The sequence below is a fragment of the Callorhinchus milii genome, unplaced genomic scaffold (assembly GCF_018977255.1).
Source record: "Callorhinchus milii isolate IMCB2004 unplaced genomic scaffold, IMCB_Cmil_1.0 Scaffold19, whole genome shotgun sequence".
Classification (NCBI taxonomy): Eukaryota; Metazoa; Chordata; class Chondrichthyes; order Chimaeriformes; family Callorhinchidae; genus Callorhinchus; species Callorhinchus milii.
In genome coordinates, this window is record NW_024704760.1 from 9,212,145 (window position 1) to 9,232,148 (window position 20,004).

A 20,004-nucleotide genomic window follows, 5' to 3' on the forward strand; every position below is an offset into this window, starting at 1 on the left:
TCTTCTCTCTCCCTTCCCCTGACCCCTCCATGCCCATCAGGTTGTTTCTTCTCATACCTCTGATGACTGAAGTACTGGGTGTGTCCTGGACCAGCTCCATTCGCTTCACTGTCCTCGCACACTTGGCTATGCCCAGGCTTGTTCTAGGATTATTCTAGGGTAGGGTTAGGGTTAGATGATGTGCCAAAATATTATTTTGGGAAGTTAGATTGGCTAATGGCGTGTTTTACTCTGTGTTCTGGATTAGCATGTAGGAGAAATTTCCTCTTGCTCAAAGTAAATAAAGATCCATTATTCTGAGAAACATCACCAAGGTTTAAGGAGTGGGACAAATTGCTTGCTTTTCAGAAATGTGCTGTCACTCTGGGGAATAATGACTAAATATGTTAACTGACGGGTTGAATTGACTGACCCATTGTACCGACAAAATTTTGGTGTGAAATTCACAAGTGAGCAAGCATTGACAACAAAAACAGAAAGTTTGCCTTCCGTGATCAAGGCACCAAGGTTTTCAGACTTCGATGTGACAGTCCCTGCTTGGTCTCATCATCCTTCAAAATTGTCAGGATAAATCCTTTACTGAAGCCTACCAAACCTATGGTTGGACTGACTATTGAGGGAGAAAGACTTTGAAACAGGGTTTACCATTGTGTTGAAAATCCAGAGCGACTCCTAAATTGGATTTCCTTATATAGTTTTCCTCACAACCTTTCTCTGGTGATGTGGTGTCAGGTTTATGCTTGAAGCAGAACTCATGCAGCTATTTGTATATTCCAAACCATTTTTCTATCCGGTTCTTTAGGAGATCATCATTTGGTTTTGAAATTCATTAAAGGGCTATTGAAACTAAACCTTGACAAATCTCATTTCATTTTGCTACAGAAATTTGATTTGTTTTGGGGCAAATCGTTCTTGTGATAATGTTCTATTCTTGGTAGATGTCTTTGTTGGTAGTTCTGTTTCCTGCTCAAGGAGTCAGTAAAATGGTACTGGTACTGAACCAGAGAACTGATCTGTTTCTTGCCATTTATTCAAAGAGAAAATTGGTGCATAATAGCATTACAACTGGCTTTCTGTTCTCATTTGATCCCTAAATTTACTTCTTATTGCTTGCTGAATTACGAAACTTGTGAAAACAAAACATTACACTGAGGTGTCAGGTCTCTGGACAGCACTGAACAATTGTCAGTAATGGGTCGCAGCGTGCCTAGTTCTTAGACATTTGAAAGGAATTGCTTTGATTTATTTGGAGATCGAGAATGTTGTGGACATTGTGAGTTTTGAATAAACACTGTTGTGTACAATATTTACTTGATGTAGGTATGTTTAAATGTTACTAAAACTTAGCATACACAACTTTAAGTTGCCTTTAATCCATAATTGAAGTACTTACTTACTATTGGACCAATGTAACTATTAAAATAAGATGATTATTTGTCAGAGCGATTCAGAATGTTGTTAATTTCGGATTAAAAGTGACATTAGCCAATTCAACCTTTTCGAGAAGTGATAAAGTTGCCTAAATTGCCTTGTTCTAGGCCATTGTGTACTAGTTGACAAGTAGTGGCACACAGATGATAAAGTACAGTATAATATGTTTTGAATTTTACTAGTATTGAAATGGTCTGCTTCACTTTGTTATCAGGTACGATAAACCCAGTCCTATGGCCTGGCCAGGCTATGGGCTGCAGTGCTCAGCGGCTGGCATTTTTAAGTGATGGTGCAGCATGCTGATGACCTTGCCACACCAAGTGCTGTATGTGCTATGCCTGCCTGCATGATGTTTCCATAGTTTTGCTTCATCTTCTGTGTACACATGCTTGTGCTGCCATGTCAACAAAATCGAAAGCTTTGACCCCTTTTTTCAGGTCACTTTTGAATACGTATCAAGTTTCAGTTTGATCTGGATTAATTTGGTCAGTTCAATTGCTGTAAAAACTGGTCTGAAAGTTTTTGGTGCATATATACTTTGCATTTGGGTAAAAAAATTACACCAGAATATGAAGTGAGCCAAGGCAAGATACTTTCAGCTTTGATTTAAGTATAAAACCACAACACTATTCGAAAAAAATTGGCATGTATACGGTACCAGTTTTTACAGAATCCAGAAGTCGTGTCTTGTCCCAGTGATGATATTGCTGGTGAATAAGAAAAGCAAACTGTTCACTGTTCTGTTTGTAGCAGGGATGCACACGAGAGATACAAACTGCTCAGTCAGTTAAGCTTTCAGTTCACTGAAAGCTGCTGCTTTAAGAGTCCTATTTCTAGGTCTGAAGAAAATGCCAGCCTTGTGAATATACTTAATATTGAGCAGCAGTGATCAGATTATAAACCTTTAAAATATACAAAAATTATGTTGCCAGAAATGACGACGAAATTGGACTGCTGGTTGATCAAACAAATAGCTACTTTTGGGAGCTGAGTCCGTGAAGAAAATTGAAGCATTTTAAGTTAAACTGGAGAATGAAAGTTATTGTATAGTCCATTTCTGATCTCTGGTGTGCATCACTCGTTGTGTATGATTTTATTTCTGTCCAAATGGTTTAGCTTTGTCTTTTCAAAATTTTAAGGCCAAAATCTAAAATAGAGCTGAACTTATTTGATGAAGTTCAGGGCAAGATCTTCTGTTTTTCCCATTATCTTAATTTCTAACTGTTTATCTGCAAACTGTTTAAACTATCATTACATTATCACAGTTCATTCATCTTTTTTTCCAGTGTAACCTTATTTTTCATTTGCATTTTCTTTCCTTCCCCCATAGAATACTATTGAGAGCAAAGACCTCAAAAAGTATGGCCCTTTTGACCCTTATATGAATGCAAAGGTGTGTAGACGCATATCACTGTTTCATATTTCTTCCCCTTGCCCCTCTTTCACCCCAATCTTCCTGTTCTTGTCATCATTGTTGCTATCTCAGTTTTATACCTGTGATTTCTTCTTTTCATGTTCTGTGTTTTGTGTTGTGATTGCTTGCATTACTGAGACAAATTGCACCTATTTTTGTGCGTATTGCAAATATAGAGTTATCTAAGCACTGCACAACGATGATTAAAGTCGAGATGACTCAAGTGCTTTTATTGATCACTTGTACATTTGGATTTGCTTAGACTTTCAGTTCAATGCACCCATTTTATTAAGCAGCTAACAGCTGAATTTAATATCCGCTCTGCATATACTAACCTATTTAACGTTCAGCTCTTCAGCAATAGCTGTGCATACTAAACTCTGAAATGAGAATAGGCAGGTTGATTCACAGCCAAATTCTTCAGCAGGTCTGTTTTTTTTCTCTCAGTTTACTGGTTATATGCGTGTGGATTCTCAGAATTGAGATTCGATTTAGATTTTGACCTAACATCTCTTTCGCGTGTATTTGTTACTCCAAGTTGATTTTTTTTGTATCGCACAGTATACCAAGCTGAAAGGACACTTGCAATTTGGACATTGTACTGAGAAAAGTGCACATGAGCACCCGACTAAAACTGCTATATATTTTCCTCCCCCCACCCACCCCTTTGGGGAGCACTTGATCTCTGCTCTTCAGTTATCCCCACTTTAACAAAGATTGAGAACTCAGCAGTTGGGAAAATAATAATTGCATTTGATATTGCGCCTTATCCCTTCCTCGAGACGTCTCAAAGCGCTTCACAGAACATATTTTGTGGGCAAAACGTGGTGGTAGCCAATTGTGAACAGCAGTGTCCAACAAACAGTCGTGGAATGAAGTAGAAACCCCATGTGTCAGTGCAACAACCCAACCCTGGTTCCTGTCTTTTTATAACTAGTTACACAATCTTCTTAGTACAAAAATCTTCCCACATTGGTATTGAGTGCTGCTGACGTACCTACTTAATTTGTCATGTAGAAAGTGTCTGGTTAGGTTTGCCAAACTTGATGCATTCTCATAAATGGGTTTTGTATTGGGATGTCCTCCTGACGTGAAAGGCGCTACATAAATGTAATCTTGTTGTTGTATTTTACTCAGAAATGATGCAACAGAATTTAATGGTTAGCTGTTTTGGGTCTTTGGGACAAATTGGATGAATTATTTGCCTGGAAGAAGCCAGTGATAGTGAGATGAATTTTCAAACATACTTTTGTTTAATATTTTGCGATTAATATTTTGAACTGGAGTACAGCATTCAGTTTTGGACACTGTACCTCAGGAAGGTTCTATTGGCCCTGAAGTGAGTTGGGTGCAGATTCACCAGAATGATACCAAGGATGAAAGGGTTAAGTTATGAGGATAGGTTGGATAAACTCGGTTTGTACTCCCTGGAGTTCAGAAAGTTGAGGGGTGTTCTAATTGAGGTGTTCAAAATGTTAAAGGGACTCAATAGGGTAGATATAGAAACATTATTTCCCGTGATAAGGGAATCCAGAACAAGATGGCATAATCTTAAAATAAAAGCTTAGCCATTTAGGAGTGAAATCAGGAAGCATATTTTCCCACACAGTCTGGAATACTCTTCCCCCAAACAGCTATGGGTGTCAATTGGAACTTTCCAGACAGAGATCGATAGATATTTGTTAGGTCAGGGAATCATGCGATATGGAGCCGAGGTACAGCTCAGACGTGATCTGATAGAATGGTGGAACAGATTAAAGGGGCTGAATGGCCAACTCTTGTTCCTATAACATATAGTGTAAAGTGGACTGATTATATTTTGTGGGAACTGTCCTATGCCATTAAGTGGTAAAATGAGTTAGCACTCAGTGTCATCAATATCCACCCACAGTAAAGCTCAGCAAATACAGTAAACATCCACTGAAGCATACTCTGTAATTTCTGTGCAAATTCAGTCGTAAACATCATCATCAACAACAACAACAACTTGCATTTATATGCAAAATGTTAAGCCGGTGGCGGGAGAGTGGGGTGTGGAGTGGGAGGGGAGGTGACTGCAGGCACGGTTGAAGAGGAAGGTCTTCAGGCATGACCTGAAGATGGGTAAAGGACGGGGCAAGGCAGAGGGATAGAAGAAGAGTGTTCCAGAGTTTCGGGGTGTAATGGCGGAAGGCGGGCCACAGGTGGTGGAACGGAGGTCACAACAGGAGGCCGGAGCCAGTCGAGTATGCCCTTTCTGAGGTGCAGTGCCCAAAGCTGAACAAAGTGCTCCATAGGGGGTCTGACCAAGGCCCTGTCCAATTGAAACATCACTTCCTTGTTATGAAGCACTCTGCGACAACGTGCTGACATGAAAGACACAACACCAAATACAGGGGAAGCTGTGGCTCCCCCGCATAATCATATGTAATAACGTTGCGCCCCCCCCTCACTGATTGACAACGTAACTTCAGCCGTTTGTGAATGGCTGGAGTCCGCTGTCAATCACAAATTGATTCCTCCCATCTATATCCTGGCTTGAATGGAAGACACAGAAAGCCCGAGTTAGTGCATTCAGCGGTGATCAGTGCAGCATTTTGCCCGGATTAACCGGATTTACACCTGAATCAACCAGCATATTTAAAAACAGGCGAGAATATAACTGAATCGAGGCTGGCCATTTTGTTCAAGTTACCCGAGATCTGGGGTTAACCGGCTTCCGGAAGAAGTGGATTCCACTGTATAAGGATTATTGTAACACCACTGACAATGCTCATTTCTTTCTTTGAAACTGGGATTGACAAATAAACATTCCTCATTCCCTGGTAGCTGTGCTTTCAGCCACTATACCCAGAAACTCTGGAGCGTTCTGCCTCAATCCCTCCGTCTTGGGCCCTCCTTTCCCCTCTTCACATCGCATCTGAAACCTTCCTTTTTGACCATGCCAGCAATACTCTGCCCACTTTCCCCGGTTCGCCGTTAAGCTCCGCCACTTTGAAGCACTCGAAGATATTATGCAAGTTGCTGAAAATTTCCCTTAGGCAATAAATAAATAATATATTTTAGAAATCCTTGAATTTCATGCAGTGCCTTTCACATTGCGAGAATGTCTGAAATGTTTAGCAGGATATATTGTAAATATAATAATTCTTAGGAATACCACCTTATCACATTGTCGAGATGTCTCAAATTGCTTCACAGAATTTAGGGACTGTGTATTTGTAGGCAAACACAGCAGTCAGTTTGAGCGTAGCACCGTCCTACTATTAAGGCTATTAAGTGAATGACAAATTTTATTTTGGGGGATTGTTGCCCAGGACACCAAGAGATGCAGTAATGCCATGGGATCTTTAACGTGCACCAGAACAGACAGATTGGGCCTCAGTACTATGTTCAGCGAAAAACAGTACCTCCAACTACCAGCATTGCCAGCACTTTGTTGGAGTGTCAACCTAGCGTGTCAGTTTAAAGTTTCAATGTGGGGTTTGAACCCATAACCTTCTAACTCAGAGGCAAGAGTGCTACCGATTGAGTAGCAAACGGGACGGTTTAAGTTGGGGTATGTCCAAGGTTCCTAAATTTTAACTTGTATAATTGATTCACAAATGTATCTCTGTGTTCTGCGGAGATTTAGAGTTCTGATCTCTACATAGTGCAACCTGAAATTGCGTGATCATGTCTTTTGCTGGGCAGGATAACAAATGATCTTGTATATGTGTTGATATGAATTTTTGGTAGACTAGTGAACTCGTCCTCAGCTTTAAGGCCATCCTCCTACCTCTCTGACCTGCTGACTCCCTACCAACCTGCCCGCTCCCTCCGTTCAGTGGGATCCGGCCTGCTCCATGTCTCCCACCCATCCCGCCCTTTCAGCCTCTCTGCCCCCACATTCTGGAACTCCATCCCACGGTCCCTTTGCCTCGATTCTTCCCTTGCCTCCTTCAAGGCCGGTCTCAAGACCCTTCTCTTCGACCATGCCTTTGGTCTCCCTCCCGCCTTTCTGCCTTCCCTCACCCCTACACCGCCCCTCATCCATGCTCGGGCCCCGACACCTGACTGTTCAGCGCTTTGGGACATCCTCCCGACATGAAAGGCGCTCTATAAATGGAATTTTGTTGTTGTTGCTGTCGCACCCTCCTCTCTCATTACCACCGTAACACACATGAAACGGACCACCTGCTCCCTTGACCCCTTCCCTCTCCTTACCTCCAGCTCCACCTCTTTGCGCCCCCTACTCGCATAAACCTCTACCTGTCCATGGTACCATTTCCATTCCTCTAAAAACAGCCGTCATCACTCCTGTCCTTAAGAAACTCTCCCCGGACCCATCCCTGCTCTCAAACTACCACCCCATCTCCAACCTCCCTTTCCTTTCCAAGGTCCTGAAAGCTTTGCTCCTTCCTCTCCTGTCACTCCCTTCACGAACCCCTCCAATTGGTTTTCCGTGCCACGCACAGCTCAGAAACAGCTTTGGTCAAAGTGATAAATGACATTTTGGCTATCTGCGACCAGGACTCCTTCTGCCTCATCATCCTCCTTGACCTCTCTGCTGTCTTCGATACTGTTGACCACTCTATCTTCGTCCACTGCTTCTCCTCTCACCTCAACGGTTCTGCCCTTGAATGGTTCAGATCCTAGTTCTCACACTGTCTCCACTTCATCTCCACAGACAGCTTCTCCTCTAGCCCCCGTACCATCTCGTGCAGAGTTCCTCAGGGCTCTGTCCTTAGTCTCCTCCTTTTCAGTATCTATATACCCCTTCTTGGTGACATCATCTGCAGAGATGGGGTCAATTTCCACATGTATTTGGATGACACCCAACTCTATCTCTCTAACTCCATCCTGGACTCTAGGACCACTGCTGTCCTGACAGAATGTCTGTCAGACATCAAGTCCTGCATGAGAACTAACCTTCTACAGTTGAACATCAACAAGACAGAGGATTGAGTGGTCCACGGTGTCAAAGACGGCGGATATGTCGAAGAGGATGAGGAGGCAGAGGGAGCCCTAGTCACACATGGTCAGGATGTCATTTGTGACCTTGACCAGAGCAGTAGAAACACGATTGGAGGGGTTCATGGAGGGAGTGAGAGGAGCGGAAAGAGTGAAGCTGGGAGGCAACGGCTCTCTCAAGGACCTTGGATAGGAAAGGGAGATTTGAGATGGGCCAGATAGCTAGATAGCTGTGATGGGTCGAAGGAAAGTTTTTTCAAGGTGGATAGTGGCTGTTTTAAGGAACAGTGACAGATGACATGGAGAGGTTAATGATATCGGCGAGTAGTGGGGCAAGGAGGTGGAGCTGGGATTTAAGGAGAAGGGTGGGGATGGGGTCCAGGGAACAGGTGGTGGACTTCATGGAGGTTACCATGTTGAAGACAGAGGAGGGGGTGACAGGTTCAAAGGTGTGGAAAGAGGGATGGGTAATTGTCAGATGGGTGTGGGGCGGGGGTAGGGAGGGGGTGGAAGTTGGGAGGGCAGTGGCAGCTGAGCGGATTCCCTTGATTTTGGACTCGAGGACGTCCAGCATTTTCTCACAGTGAGAGTGGGAGGAAAGTATCTGCGAGGTGTGTTGGGGAGGGCGGAGGAGCCGGTTGGAGGTGGAGAACAGGAGCCTGGGATTGCCTTTTGCCTCCAGGATTAACCAGAAATAGAAGGATGATTTGGCTGAGGTGAGGGTGGAGTGGTAGTTCTTGATCAGGTCCAGCCTGATATGGCGGTGGACTGTTAGGCCGGATTTGAACCAAGTTCATTCGGCAGACCGCACCTGGCCCTTAAGCAAGCAACGGTGGCTGGTGAACCAGGGTGAGGATCGAGAATAGGAGGCAATTCGGGAGGTGAGGGGGGCAAGGACGTTGAGTATGGTGGAGAGGGTGCTGTGGAGAAGAGTGAGTGCAGTGAATGGATTGTTGAGAGAGGTGGGCCAGACGGGGAGGAGATCAGAGGACTCCAGGGCAGCAGAGAGGGATTGCGGGGAGATCTTCCATGGGCGGTAGAAGATGGTGGTAGGTTTGGAGGCAGCGGGGAGAGGGATATGGGAGTTGAGGGAGATGAAATGGTGATCAGAGATGGCCTTGTCAGTGATGGTGACAGGTTCGAAGGTGTGGAGGGAGTGAGGGGGTTGGGGTGTGAGGGGTTAGTGGTTGGAAGGACAGAGGCAGCTGAGCGGATCCCCTCGACTTTGGTTTCGAGGAAGTCCAGCAACTCCTCACAATTGGCGTTGGAGAAGAGGGTAGGCAGAGAAGCCGGTTGGTGATGGAGAAGAGAAGCCTGGCGTTGTCCTTGGCCTTCAAGATTATCTTGGAGTAGAATGACGATTTAGCAGAGGTGAGAACGGAGTGGTAAGATTTGATAAGGTCCAACCAGATCTGTCGATGGACTGTTAAGTTGGATTTGAGCCAGATACGTTCAGTGGCATGCACCTGATCCTTAAAGGAGTAGACGTGGCTGGTGTACCAAGGTGACTTCCGTGAGTAGGAGACAGTTCGCGAAGTGAGAGGAGTTTGGGAAGTGCGTCGAGAATGGTGGAGAGGGTATTGTGGAGGAGTGTGACCGAGGAGGACAGGTCATTGCGGGAGGAAGCCCAGAGGGAGAGAAGTTCAGATGAATGTAGCGGAGAGGGGTGGTGGGGAGATTTTTTTCCCAGGGGCGGTAAGTGATGGAAGTGGGGAAGAGGGATTTAGGAATTAAGGGAGATGAAGTAATGGTCCGAGATGGCTTTGTCAGTGATGGTGAAGTCTGAGAGGCTGAGGCCCCGTGGGGGTAATCACCAGGTCAAAAGGGTGGCCATGGGTGTTGGTGGCGGAGTGATGTGGAGGGAGACATTGGGAGATGAGAGGAGAGAGAAGTCAGCGGAGAATAGTGCCATGTAGTACCCATAAAGTGCTGCCATACCATTTAGGATCCATGATTTGGCAAGACGCATTCAGTGGTGACATTGGTGGGATTTTTATTATACAATAAAGACTGCTGATTTCCACAACAGTACTTGTTGATTGTCTGTCCTGTGAGAAGTATCAACTGTCAATATTGTTGCCCTTAGGACTGACATCTCAATCTCGGTTCCACCTAGTTTTCGAATCTCTATTTTCTGCTCCGGCAAATAACAATAGTAATAATCTTTGCATTTGATATAGCGATTTATCATGTCGTTGAGACGTCTCAAAGTGTCTCTCAGAATATGCTGTAAAGTGTAATAACTGTATTTTGTGGGCAAAGTGCACAACAATGTCCCACATAAACTTTAAGTACAAATATGTACTTCTGTTGGAGGTACTGTCATTCGCATGAGCCTGTTCAGGTGGACATTAAAGATCCCACGGGACTACTGGACAAAAGAAGGGAGTTTCTCACAGTGTCCTAGCAGGACAATCCTCCAGGTAAATTTGGTCATTCACTCCATGTCTGTGTGGAAAATTGCCATGTCACCCTCTTTAGAAATACAAAATACAGCCACTACATTTTACAGTAAATCCTGAGAAGTGCTTTAAGATGTCCTGATGTGAAAGGATGCTATATCAAATGCAACAACAACAAAATTCCATTTATGAAGTGAAGAACACCCCAATGCGCTAGACGGTTATGGGTTTGCACCCAAGTTGGGGGTTGGAATCAAGAAGGGTGGAGGGTGTGGGGGGGGATGAGAGGGTGGCCAAAAATTGATCAAAGAGGAAAGTCTTGAACTGGGCGGAGGGGATGAGGCGGAGAGAATCTGGTTGGAGTTCCAGTGGGTGGGGGAGCAAAAAGCTGAAGGCCTAACCACCAGTGCCTGCTTAGTGGAGGGAGCAGACAGTTTGAAGTGGTGTTGATAGGATGCAGAGATAAGGAGGTGCAAGTCCATGGAGGGCTTTAAAAGTGTGTGTTATTGTTATAAATTTGTTCTGACTTGAAATGAAACTAACCAGTCATTGGTGGTCAGGCCTTCAGCTTTTCGCTCCCCCAGTCAGATCAACCTGCTAATGTGGTCATAATGTCTTGACTGTTTGCAGACCTTAACAGAGAGTTTCCATTTGTATTTATTCTTCAAACTCTTGTGTTGGTCACACACAATTTTTTGGATATTTCACAAATACAGCATCGTTAAATTGACTCACTAACATGGCACTTGCCAACCTGTGCCTAATACTTTCCGGAATTAGGTAAGCAGAATGCGGCCCTCCAGGGAGAGAGTGCGCGTTCCATCAATCTATCGCTGGGATTTCCATATATAGGTGAGATGCGTGGAAATCTCAGCTTGGTTTGGATACTCTTAAGCATCGTGATGGGTTTCCACGTATGTAAGACACCCGGCTGAACAAAACAAAATCATTGGGAATCAATAGGATATTTGGTGGATAGGTAACGTTTATGGACTGCGTGGAACATTGCATAACAAGAATGAATTCTGAAAAGTGTGCTTCATATGAAACTTTATAGACTGATAGGAAACCTGGACTGATGGGGAATGTCACATGGCATGCTCTAGGAATACAGTAATCGTGCAGATGGTGGCATTTTGAGAGTAATGGTTTGGCAGGAGGAATTTCCTTGTTGAGAGTTGAGCATTGATTGTGATCTTGTATTTTTAGTTCTGTTTAANTTTTTACAATCTGTTGTTGATTGTCACTTTGAACGGTTTGTCTCTTTTATGTCTGTATACCTTGCTTCATGTTTGTATATTATTTGTCTGCATTGTCAATTGTTCTATATGGCTTTTTCACACTATTTCATGTCCCTCTCTATCCATGACTTGAACATTAAATGGGAATATAAATTGTGCAGCAAAAATTCTCTCATTTGAAAGCCATTTGTTTTATCACACGTGCAAATTGAGGTTTAGGGATGATAGTACTCTTTATGATTATTCAGATCTACAGAGAAGTGGATGCTGAGAATGAATTGGACCAAAATACTGATTCTGAACTGATACTGCATAAATGAAAGCAAATTAGTTGTAGATGGCACTTGCCTGTCCTGAACAATGCATTGCACAAGAGATAACAAATTATACATTTATGTAGTGCTTTTCACATTGTGAGAATGTCAAGTGCTTTATAAAGACTGAGTGAGAGTCCGTGCTGGGTGGTAGAAGGGAAGTGGCTGAAGGTCCAGTTTAAAGTTTTGTTTATGGGTACATTTTCAAAGGAGAGATAGGGTGGGGCGTGAATGACGGTTTCACATACGTAGATGTTGAGGGGGTGGGGGGGAAGATAAAATATTGACAGAGGCTGTCAATGTTGTAAAGAGGAAAGTGGTCAGAGCCCAGATGAAAGGAAAAGGAGAGTTGAGGATCGAAATAAGACAGGTTCCTCACAGGCTCCATGAATTGAAATGAGCAATCATTATCCATTCTCTGGACCATCTAGATTCATGACTAAAGACAACTATAAAACAAACCTGAAAAAAAGTGCATCTTTTCTGCATCTGATACATGTTTTGGGATAAACCTTTACATGTAGGATTTCTTGCTAATCTCCTTACAAATAGGAACCACCCAAACTTGTGTCTTGGATAATAGTTGCATTCACTTTTTATTGATTTAAGTAGCTACTCTGTTTTCATTTAATTTTTCTGTTGCCTGTAAAACTTTGCAAATTCTTTCACTTTTCTGAATTTATTGTAAAATTCACTGCATTTGTTGCTTTTCAGAATGTGAGAATTAGCTCTGCTTTTAAAAATTCATGTACATTTTCTGAATTTGCACAAATATCCGCCCCAAATCCAAAAATATAGTCTGTAATTATCACACAGTATTAATCTTGCTGTTATACGTTGCAATTGTGTGTAGAAATCGGTATATTTTTGAACTACTGCAATATGTGTTGTAAAATGTTGTCTTTTTCAGTCTTTTATTTGTGTGCATTGTAATCTGCTTCTCCCCCCCCACCCCCATGCTTGTTCTTTGTTTCCGTTTATATGAAGTGGCACTTATGTGTGCTGAACTGCATTGAAAATATATGTTTAGTCTTTCACTTTGATGGATGAAAGTTTGCTTCCACAGATATGGTAATTGTGCTTTTTTTTATTTTTAAATTTAGTGAGTCAATTTTTTTTTGCTCTCCGGGTCTCCACTGAAATTACCATTATTTATTTGTGAGCCTTGACAGTGAGTGTTGATGGACTGTCACGGCTGAGCCTGACCTCACCTCACCGAGCTGCCACACGTGTGCTCAACCAGTAGAGGGTACTGACCAAGAGCTGGAACCACAGCTGGTTATCCCCTCCTCTGTGACGGTGAGACTGACATACTCAGCGCAGAGCAGGATTTGATCAGCAAGCTCCTGGTTGATAAACTGCATCCTTATCCATTACACTATCGAGGCTAGCCCTATAGTCTCATTTTCAGAGAAATTGCTAGCCGGGCAGTTAAGAGACCCACATTTTGCCTGCATTCAGTGTTAGAAAAGTGTTTTGCTTTGTGAGAACTGATTAACTATTATCCTCAATCACAAATTAACACAAATTAAATCCATTTCCCCCAAATGCTAAACTACAAAAATTAGAGAACTTACTGACGTTTGATATGTCAAGGTATATGGCACCTCACAAAACCACGGTTGTGTTTTGATCATTGTATTATGCTAATTCAAGGCCAATCTTTACACTGTAATGTGAAAGCACTAATTAGTTTGTTCTGGTGAATAACGAGCGGTTTTAATATTTTTGTGTATTTCTATCATCTTCCCTCTTGTAACAGAACAATGACAATGAGACTGCCTTGCACTGTGCAGCACAGTATGGTCATTCAGATGTTGTCAAAGTTCTTCTTGAAGAGCTCACAGATCCTACAATGAGAAACAACAAATTTGAGACTCCGCTGGACCTGGCTGCTCACTATGGGAGGTTGGAGGTAGTGAAAATGCTATTAAATGCCCATCCAAACCTGCTGAGCTGTAACACCAAGAAACACACACCACTTCACTTGGCAGCAAGAAATGGGCAAAAAGCAGTCGTGCAGATCCTTCTGGAATCCGGAATGGACATTAACTACCAGGTACCTGGTGATCATCCATCTCATAACTTTTGTGAAATTTGCTTCTGTGGATTAGCTGCTGTGTTTGACTTAATTATGCCAATTAATACACTTCAAGTAACTAATTGTGTGGAATGTTGAGACATTTTGACATAAGACACTAATCAAGTGCAAATTTTACAAATTTGACTGAAACATTTGGCAACTTGTTCTACAGTACGAGTAATTATTGTCTTTTAAAATGAAAATTCTTCTTCCCTCAGACAGAGAAGGGTAGTGCCCTGCACGAGGCTGCCTTGTTTGGAAAGACAGATGTGGTCCAAATACTTCTGGCCTCTGGTAAGTTTTGTGTATTAATACAAAACTACAGTCCATTTTGTGCCGTTTAATTTTGTGTACAAACATAGTGGGCAGATTTACAAAAAATTGCAATGCAATCAGTCGTTCCATTGTAAGTTATAACTGGACTTCAAAAAAGTGATTTGGTAGGATGCATTAACCTGGGAGCTGAGCCAGGATTACCCAGCCCTGAAAAAAAACCTGGCTGGAAGCTGCTGCCGCTCTCATAGGAAGGGTTTATGGGGGTGCACAACTTTGGATCTGCTCCTACATTGCTTCATTGCATCTGTCTGAATTGAAGTGATTGAAGCTGTTCTCAAATCTGTGTGAATCCATGATGTTTGTATGGCAGGACCTGGGGAGGGAAATAAGAGGGTCTCTTGAAGACCATACCATTGAGGTGGTTTTGATTAGGAACGAAAACTTCTGACTTCTTCCTCTTCAAATTCAGAGAAATACAATACAGCTGCCTAGGTTCGCTTTTCCCTTTTGATTAAGAAACAAGACTAAAATTCTGAGCAAGCCCTAAATATAGATTTTGTGGAAGCATGTTGTTGTAAATAACTGCTGCCAAATTATTTTGTTATTCTTGTTCAAACTATCCTCCTTCCTCCAGCCACCCTCCCGCCCTCCTCCCTTTTTCTCTCCCATTTCGCCAGGATGCACTTTGATTCTTCTGGGTGCTGTGCCTATGTGGGTTGTGTGGCTTGCCATAGTTTGTGACTCATTGTCTAGTTTACCACTCAGATGGGTAACATTGGTTTATTGTTTAGATTGGAACGTTCCTGAACTATTGATTAAATGTGAATGCTGCTCTTTTGTTAGCAATCAACGTTGATATTAAAGAGATCCATGGGAAGACTGCATTAGAAATCGTGCAGGAACATCCATCTCAGAAGAGTAAAGAGATTGCAACTCTTATTCAAGGTTTGAAAAAAAAACTTTTGATGTAAGATGATTAATGTATTGTCCCAGCACCTTCATTAATTTAAAAAAAAACTATCCTGACTTGAAATCTTGGTCTCTCAAGGACTCCTATCTGTTAATCAGTAGACGACCTGTTCCCTGGCCTTTACCGTGTTCATTATATAATAATAATAATAATATTCATCATAATCATAATCCTTATTATCTAAGCTTTATTGATCTGGTTACATATTTTAAAACCACAGGACTATTTTAACCTCAAAGTAGAATCTCATAACGTTGAGGTAGATAATGCTGGGGTGGATATTAACCATTGGCCTTTGACCAGGGACAAGTCTATCTGAGGTGCAGCATGCCAGTTTTGCCCACAAAATACACAGTCAAATCATTTTACTGTGAAGCGCTTTGAGATGTCTCAACAACATGATAAGGTGCTATATCAAATGCATGGTTTATTATTATTATAGCAATTATTTCACATTGCTTTATCAAAGTTGGTTCTCTTGTTTTTTTTCTGTTCTCTTTCTAGATCATATGGCAGGAAAGAACACTGAAAAAACTCTTCAGGCACAAAGAATGTCTCCATTTCCTACTTCTGAGCCAATTAATCAAAACCCCAAAGGTAAAGATGGTTTACTGTTTAAACTTCTTATCCTGTGGTTCTTCATTTCATGTATTTGAAGAAGTCAATGAAATATATTATTGAAAAATAATACCTTTATGTTTGGTAAGCCTCAAGGATGCTCGTTGCCTTATTTTCTTACTAACTGGATGATTGGGAAGCTCATTATTACACAATTATATTTGAATAGAACAATAGGGTGCCTCGCTGCTTTTAGAACTCTTGTTCTAGATTTTCTCTTCCTTTGGGTCACTCGTTCTCTCCAAATGGCACCGTCCCTTGTGGGGTATAGTGAATGCTACATGTTATGTGTAGCAGGGTTTGAGGATGTCTTACATTAATGAGCGCACATACAATCGCTGTTAGGTAGCTTTTCTAAGGCTCGGTTTAAGGTTCACCTTGAGAGCGCCACGTTGTTATTTTGGTACATTTCCATTAAAATGGATTAGATTTATATTTTATATTTTCCCTGAATTGAAGGTGAGGAGCAAATGGAGCTAACCAAACTCATCACAGAATTTGAAACCCAATCAGACGAGGAGTGTCCCTATGAAGCGTTGTGTGATGCAACATCGTACGCTGTGGGCAACTTGACAAAGTTGAAAGCCTCGGACAAAGATCCTACTTCAAATTGTGAAGTTACCAAGGTCAGTACTACAAGACTGCAATGTGAGCTTATGGCAATTTTGAATTGAATTCGGTATTTCACTTGTAATCAAATTGACAATTTAACAGATATATTTGATAAGTGATAATTCAACCGATATATTCGATGATTATTATTATAAATGTTGTAGCAACAACAAAATTACATTTATAGAGTGCCTTTCACATCGGGAGAACGTCGCAAGGTGCTGGACAGTCAGAGGACAGGACCCAAGTACGGGAGAGGGGTGGGGTAGGGGTGAGGGAAGGCAGAGAGGTGGGAGGGCGACCGAAGGGATGATCGAAGAGGAGGGTCTTGAGACCGGCCTTGAATGAGGCAAGGGAGGAAGTGAGGCGAAGGGACCATAGGATGGAATTCCAGAGTGTGGGGGTAGAGAGGCTGAAAGCCCGGCCACCGATGGTAGGGCGGGTCGGGCGGGAAACATGGAGCAGGCCGGAGCTCGCTGAATGGATGGAGTGGGCAGGTTGGTAGGGAGTCAGCAGCTCAGAGAAGTAGGAAGGGCCAAGGCCATGGATGGCCTTGAAAGTGAGGACAAGGATCTTGAATTCGATCCTCTGAGGGATGGCGAGCCAATGGAGTCGGGCGAGTGATGAGGTCATGGAGCCTGGTGCGCGAGAGTACACAAACTGCAGAGTTTTGGATGATCTGCAGCTTGTGAAGGGAAGAGTTGGGAAGGCCGATGAGGGAATTTCCATAATCGAGCCTTGATGTGACAAATGCGTGGGTGAGGGTTTCGGCAGCCTGAGGGGTGAGGCAGTGGCAGAATCTAGCAATGTTGCGGAGGTGGTGGTAGACAGTGCCAATCATGGGGCGGATGTGGGGGGAAAGGACAGTTCAGGGTCAAACAAGACATTCAGGTTCCTGACTGGCTTAGTGAGGTTGAGTGTACAGCCGTGGATACTGATGCTGCCTTCACCCGAGGTGCGGAGGCGTTGTCGCGAGCCAATCAGGAGGGCCTCGGTCTTGCTGACGTTCAGCTGGAGAAAGTTGTCCCTCGTCCAGGACTTGATGTCGGACAGGCAGTTGGTCAGGACGCCAGTAGTCCTGGAGTTGAGGGTGGAGGCAGAGAGATAGAGTTGGATGTCATCCGCATACATGTGGAAATTTACCCCATGTCTGCGGATGATGTCACTAAGGGGGAGCATGTAGAGGGTGAAGAGGAGGGGACCGAGGACAGCCCTAAGGAACACCGCTAGAGACGGAACGGGGACTGGAGGAGAAGCCGTTAGCTGAGACGAAGTGGAGGCGGTATGAAAGGTAGGACCTGAACCAGTCAAGGACAAAACCTTGGAGGTTGAGGTGGGAGGAAAGGCGGTTGAAGAGGATTGAATGATCCACCGTGTAAAATCCACAAAGAGAATATTTCTTGGTGATGTGCAATTCCGTATTCCTGTGATGAGTGGAATTGTTACTGACAGTGACAAAGTATTGAGTATCTTGTCTGGTGGGCTTCATGAATTGTACAAATGTAACCCTGCAGTGACAGCCATTGACAGTAATGGAAGTGGTGAAAATTCACAGTGGATACCATTGTCTGTGAGTGAGATAGGCAGTTTGTCTTGGTTGTCCTGCAGGAAGTCACTTTCATCATTCATAAAAATTATAAGGGAAGAAAACTCCCATTTATTTTAGGAACTATCATAATAATAATAATCCTTGCATTTGATATAGCGACTTATCACATCTTCGAGACATCTCAAAGTGCTTCACAGAATATATTGTAAAGTGAATTGACTGCATATTTTGTGGATGAAACGTGGCAGCCAATTGTGAACAGAACAGAACTATTTATGTTCACACTTTTGCTGAATAAATGTGAATTCAGTGCAATTGCCATAAACGTCCAGTTGTGCAAGAATGCACCAGCACTTAACAGGTTTTAAAGGGATCATTATTCAGACAACTTTTAAGATATTTGGTTGGAATTTTATGTTGATCATTACATTGAGATACATCAGTGCTGGCATATGGACACTTTCTCATTTTAGGTATCAGAGATGCACATTTCTGTTGGTTAATAATCTGACCTCTCCAGGGGATGTTTCGACTTCTAGGCATTATATCAAATATAACAAATTTAACAATTTGCAATGGGATTTTGATCTGACATGTGAACGCCAGCACAGACAGGAATTTGATTAGCAGAATTCTCTTCTCTTCCCCATCCCGAACTCAATCAAGAGCTCTCAGATCAGGTATAGAATAAGATGCAGAGCGAAGCTCCTCACCTGTTCCAATAATTTGCCTCAGCCCCAGTTCAACAGGGCTATCCCTCCCACACCAATGTAATATTTTCTTTTCTCCACGTCAGCAATCCTCATTTCTCTCGGGTGAGTGGTATTAAGTTAAGAGCAACTTTGTTCCACGAGCCAACACACACTTGGAACTGGATAGGGACTGCTCAAACCCATGTCCCTCTTAAGTGAGCAGACTGAGGAATATTTCATTGTTTGTGTTCTACCTTATTCATGAAATGTATAATTTTGTTAAATTTGTTATATTTGATATAATGCCTAGAAGTCGAAACATCCGAAAACATTTCACACAAAATTGCTCGTCAGGGGTAGTGACTAGCTACAGAAAAGGCAGCAGTCAAATTGGAGTCAACAAAGTCCCTCAAACAGCCATGAAATGAGTCACCAATTTATCTTGGGGATTTTTGGCCAGGACACTTGGGAGAAACTTCTCTTCAAATGATGATGTGGGATCTTTGATGTCCACCTAAGCCGAGTTTCATCTGAAGGATCGCACACCTCCAGGACAGCACACTTGCAGTACCACCCTGGAGTATCAGCCTGGACAACTGGGTCAAGTTCCAATACGGGGCTTTAACCCATTGTCATTTGATCCAGAGATAAGGGTGTTCCAACTAAAATGATATTTATAGTCTGTCTCACACTGCAGGCGGCCGAAACCCTCATACACGCCTTCATTACATCGAGGCTCGACTATGCAAACTCACTGCTTGTCGGCCTCCACAACTCCTCCCTCCACAGGCTTCAGATCATCCAGAGCTCTGCAGCCTATGGCCTCTCCCGCACTAGCATCCGCGAACCTATTACCCCCATCCTCGCCCAACTCCACTGGCTTCCCATCACACAGAGGATACAGTTCAAGATCCTGGTCCTCACCTGCAAAGCCCTCCACGGTCTTGCTCTCCACTACCTCTCCGACCTCCTAACCCCCTACCACCCTGTCTGCTCCCTCCGCTCAGCAGGCTCCGGCCTGCTTCACATCCCCCCCTTTCTCACCCCACTATCGGCAGGTGGGCCTTTCGCCACTCTGCACCCACCCTCTGGAACTCCATCCCACAGTCCCTCCGTCTCACCCCCTCGCCACCTTCAAGACCTACCTCAAGACCCTCCTCTTCGACTGTGCTTTCGATCTCCCTGCCCTCCACCCTCCCCCACCCCGACCCTCAGCTTGGGTCCGTAACTCTGTCTGTCCAGCACCATGGGACGTCCTTCCGACGTGAAAGGCGCTATACAAATGTAATTTTGTTGTTATGGTAATCCAATGTTATGTGAAACTCCATTCAGCTACAGCAGAACATAGTACATGTGAATATCCAGCAGAGGGAGCTGTGACCTTGAACAGAAATGAAGTTTATTAATTGAACAATCTTGAAGTTGTGTGATTAGTAAGTAAAATGTTGGAATTCTTTTAGTGGCCAGAGA

The 20,004-nt window shown here is 43.3% G+C and overlaps 1 protein-coding gene across 3 annotated transcripts in view; it reads left to right on the top strand.

The window, feature by feature from the left end:
* The window catches only part of anks1ab (ankyrin repeat and sterile alpha motif domain containing 1Ab), a 197,066-nt gene that overhangs the window by 51,248 nt on the left and 125,814 nt on the right, over nt 1-20,004 (top strand). For all 3 annotated transcript variants that reach the window (XM_042342162.1, XM_007894134.2, XM_042342163.1), the window contains exons 4-9: nt 2,762-2,824; nt 13,497-13,793; nt 14,036-14,111; nt 14,937-15,038; nt 15,568-15,660; nt 16,141-16,307. In XM_042342162.1, coding sequence (XP_042198096.1) covers nt 2,762-2,824; nt 13,497-13,793; nt 14,036-14,111; nt 14,937-15,038; nt 15,568-15,660; nt 16,141-16,307 — 798 coding nt within the window. The remainder of the gene's footprint in view (nt 1-2,761; nt 2,825-13,496; nt 13,794-14,035; nt 14,112-14,936; nt 15,039-15,567; nt 15,661-16,140; nt 16,308-20,004) is intronic.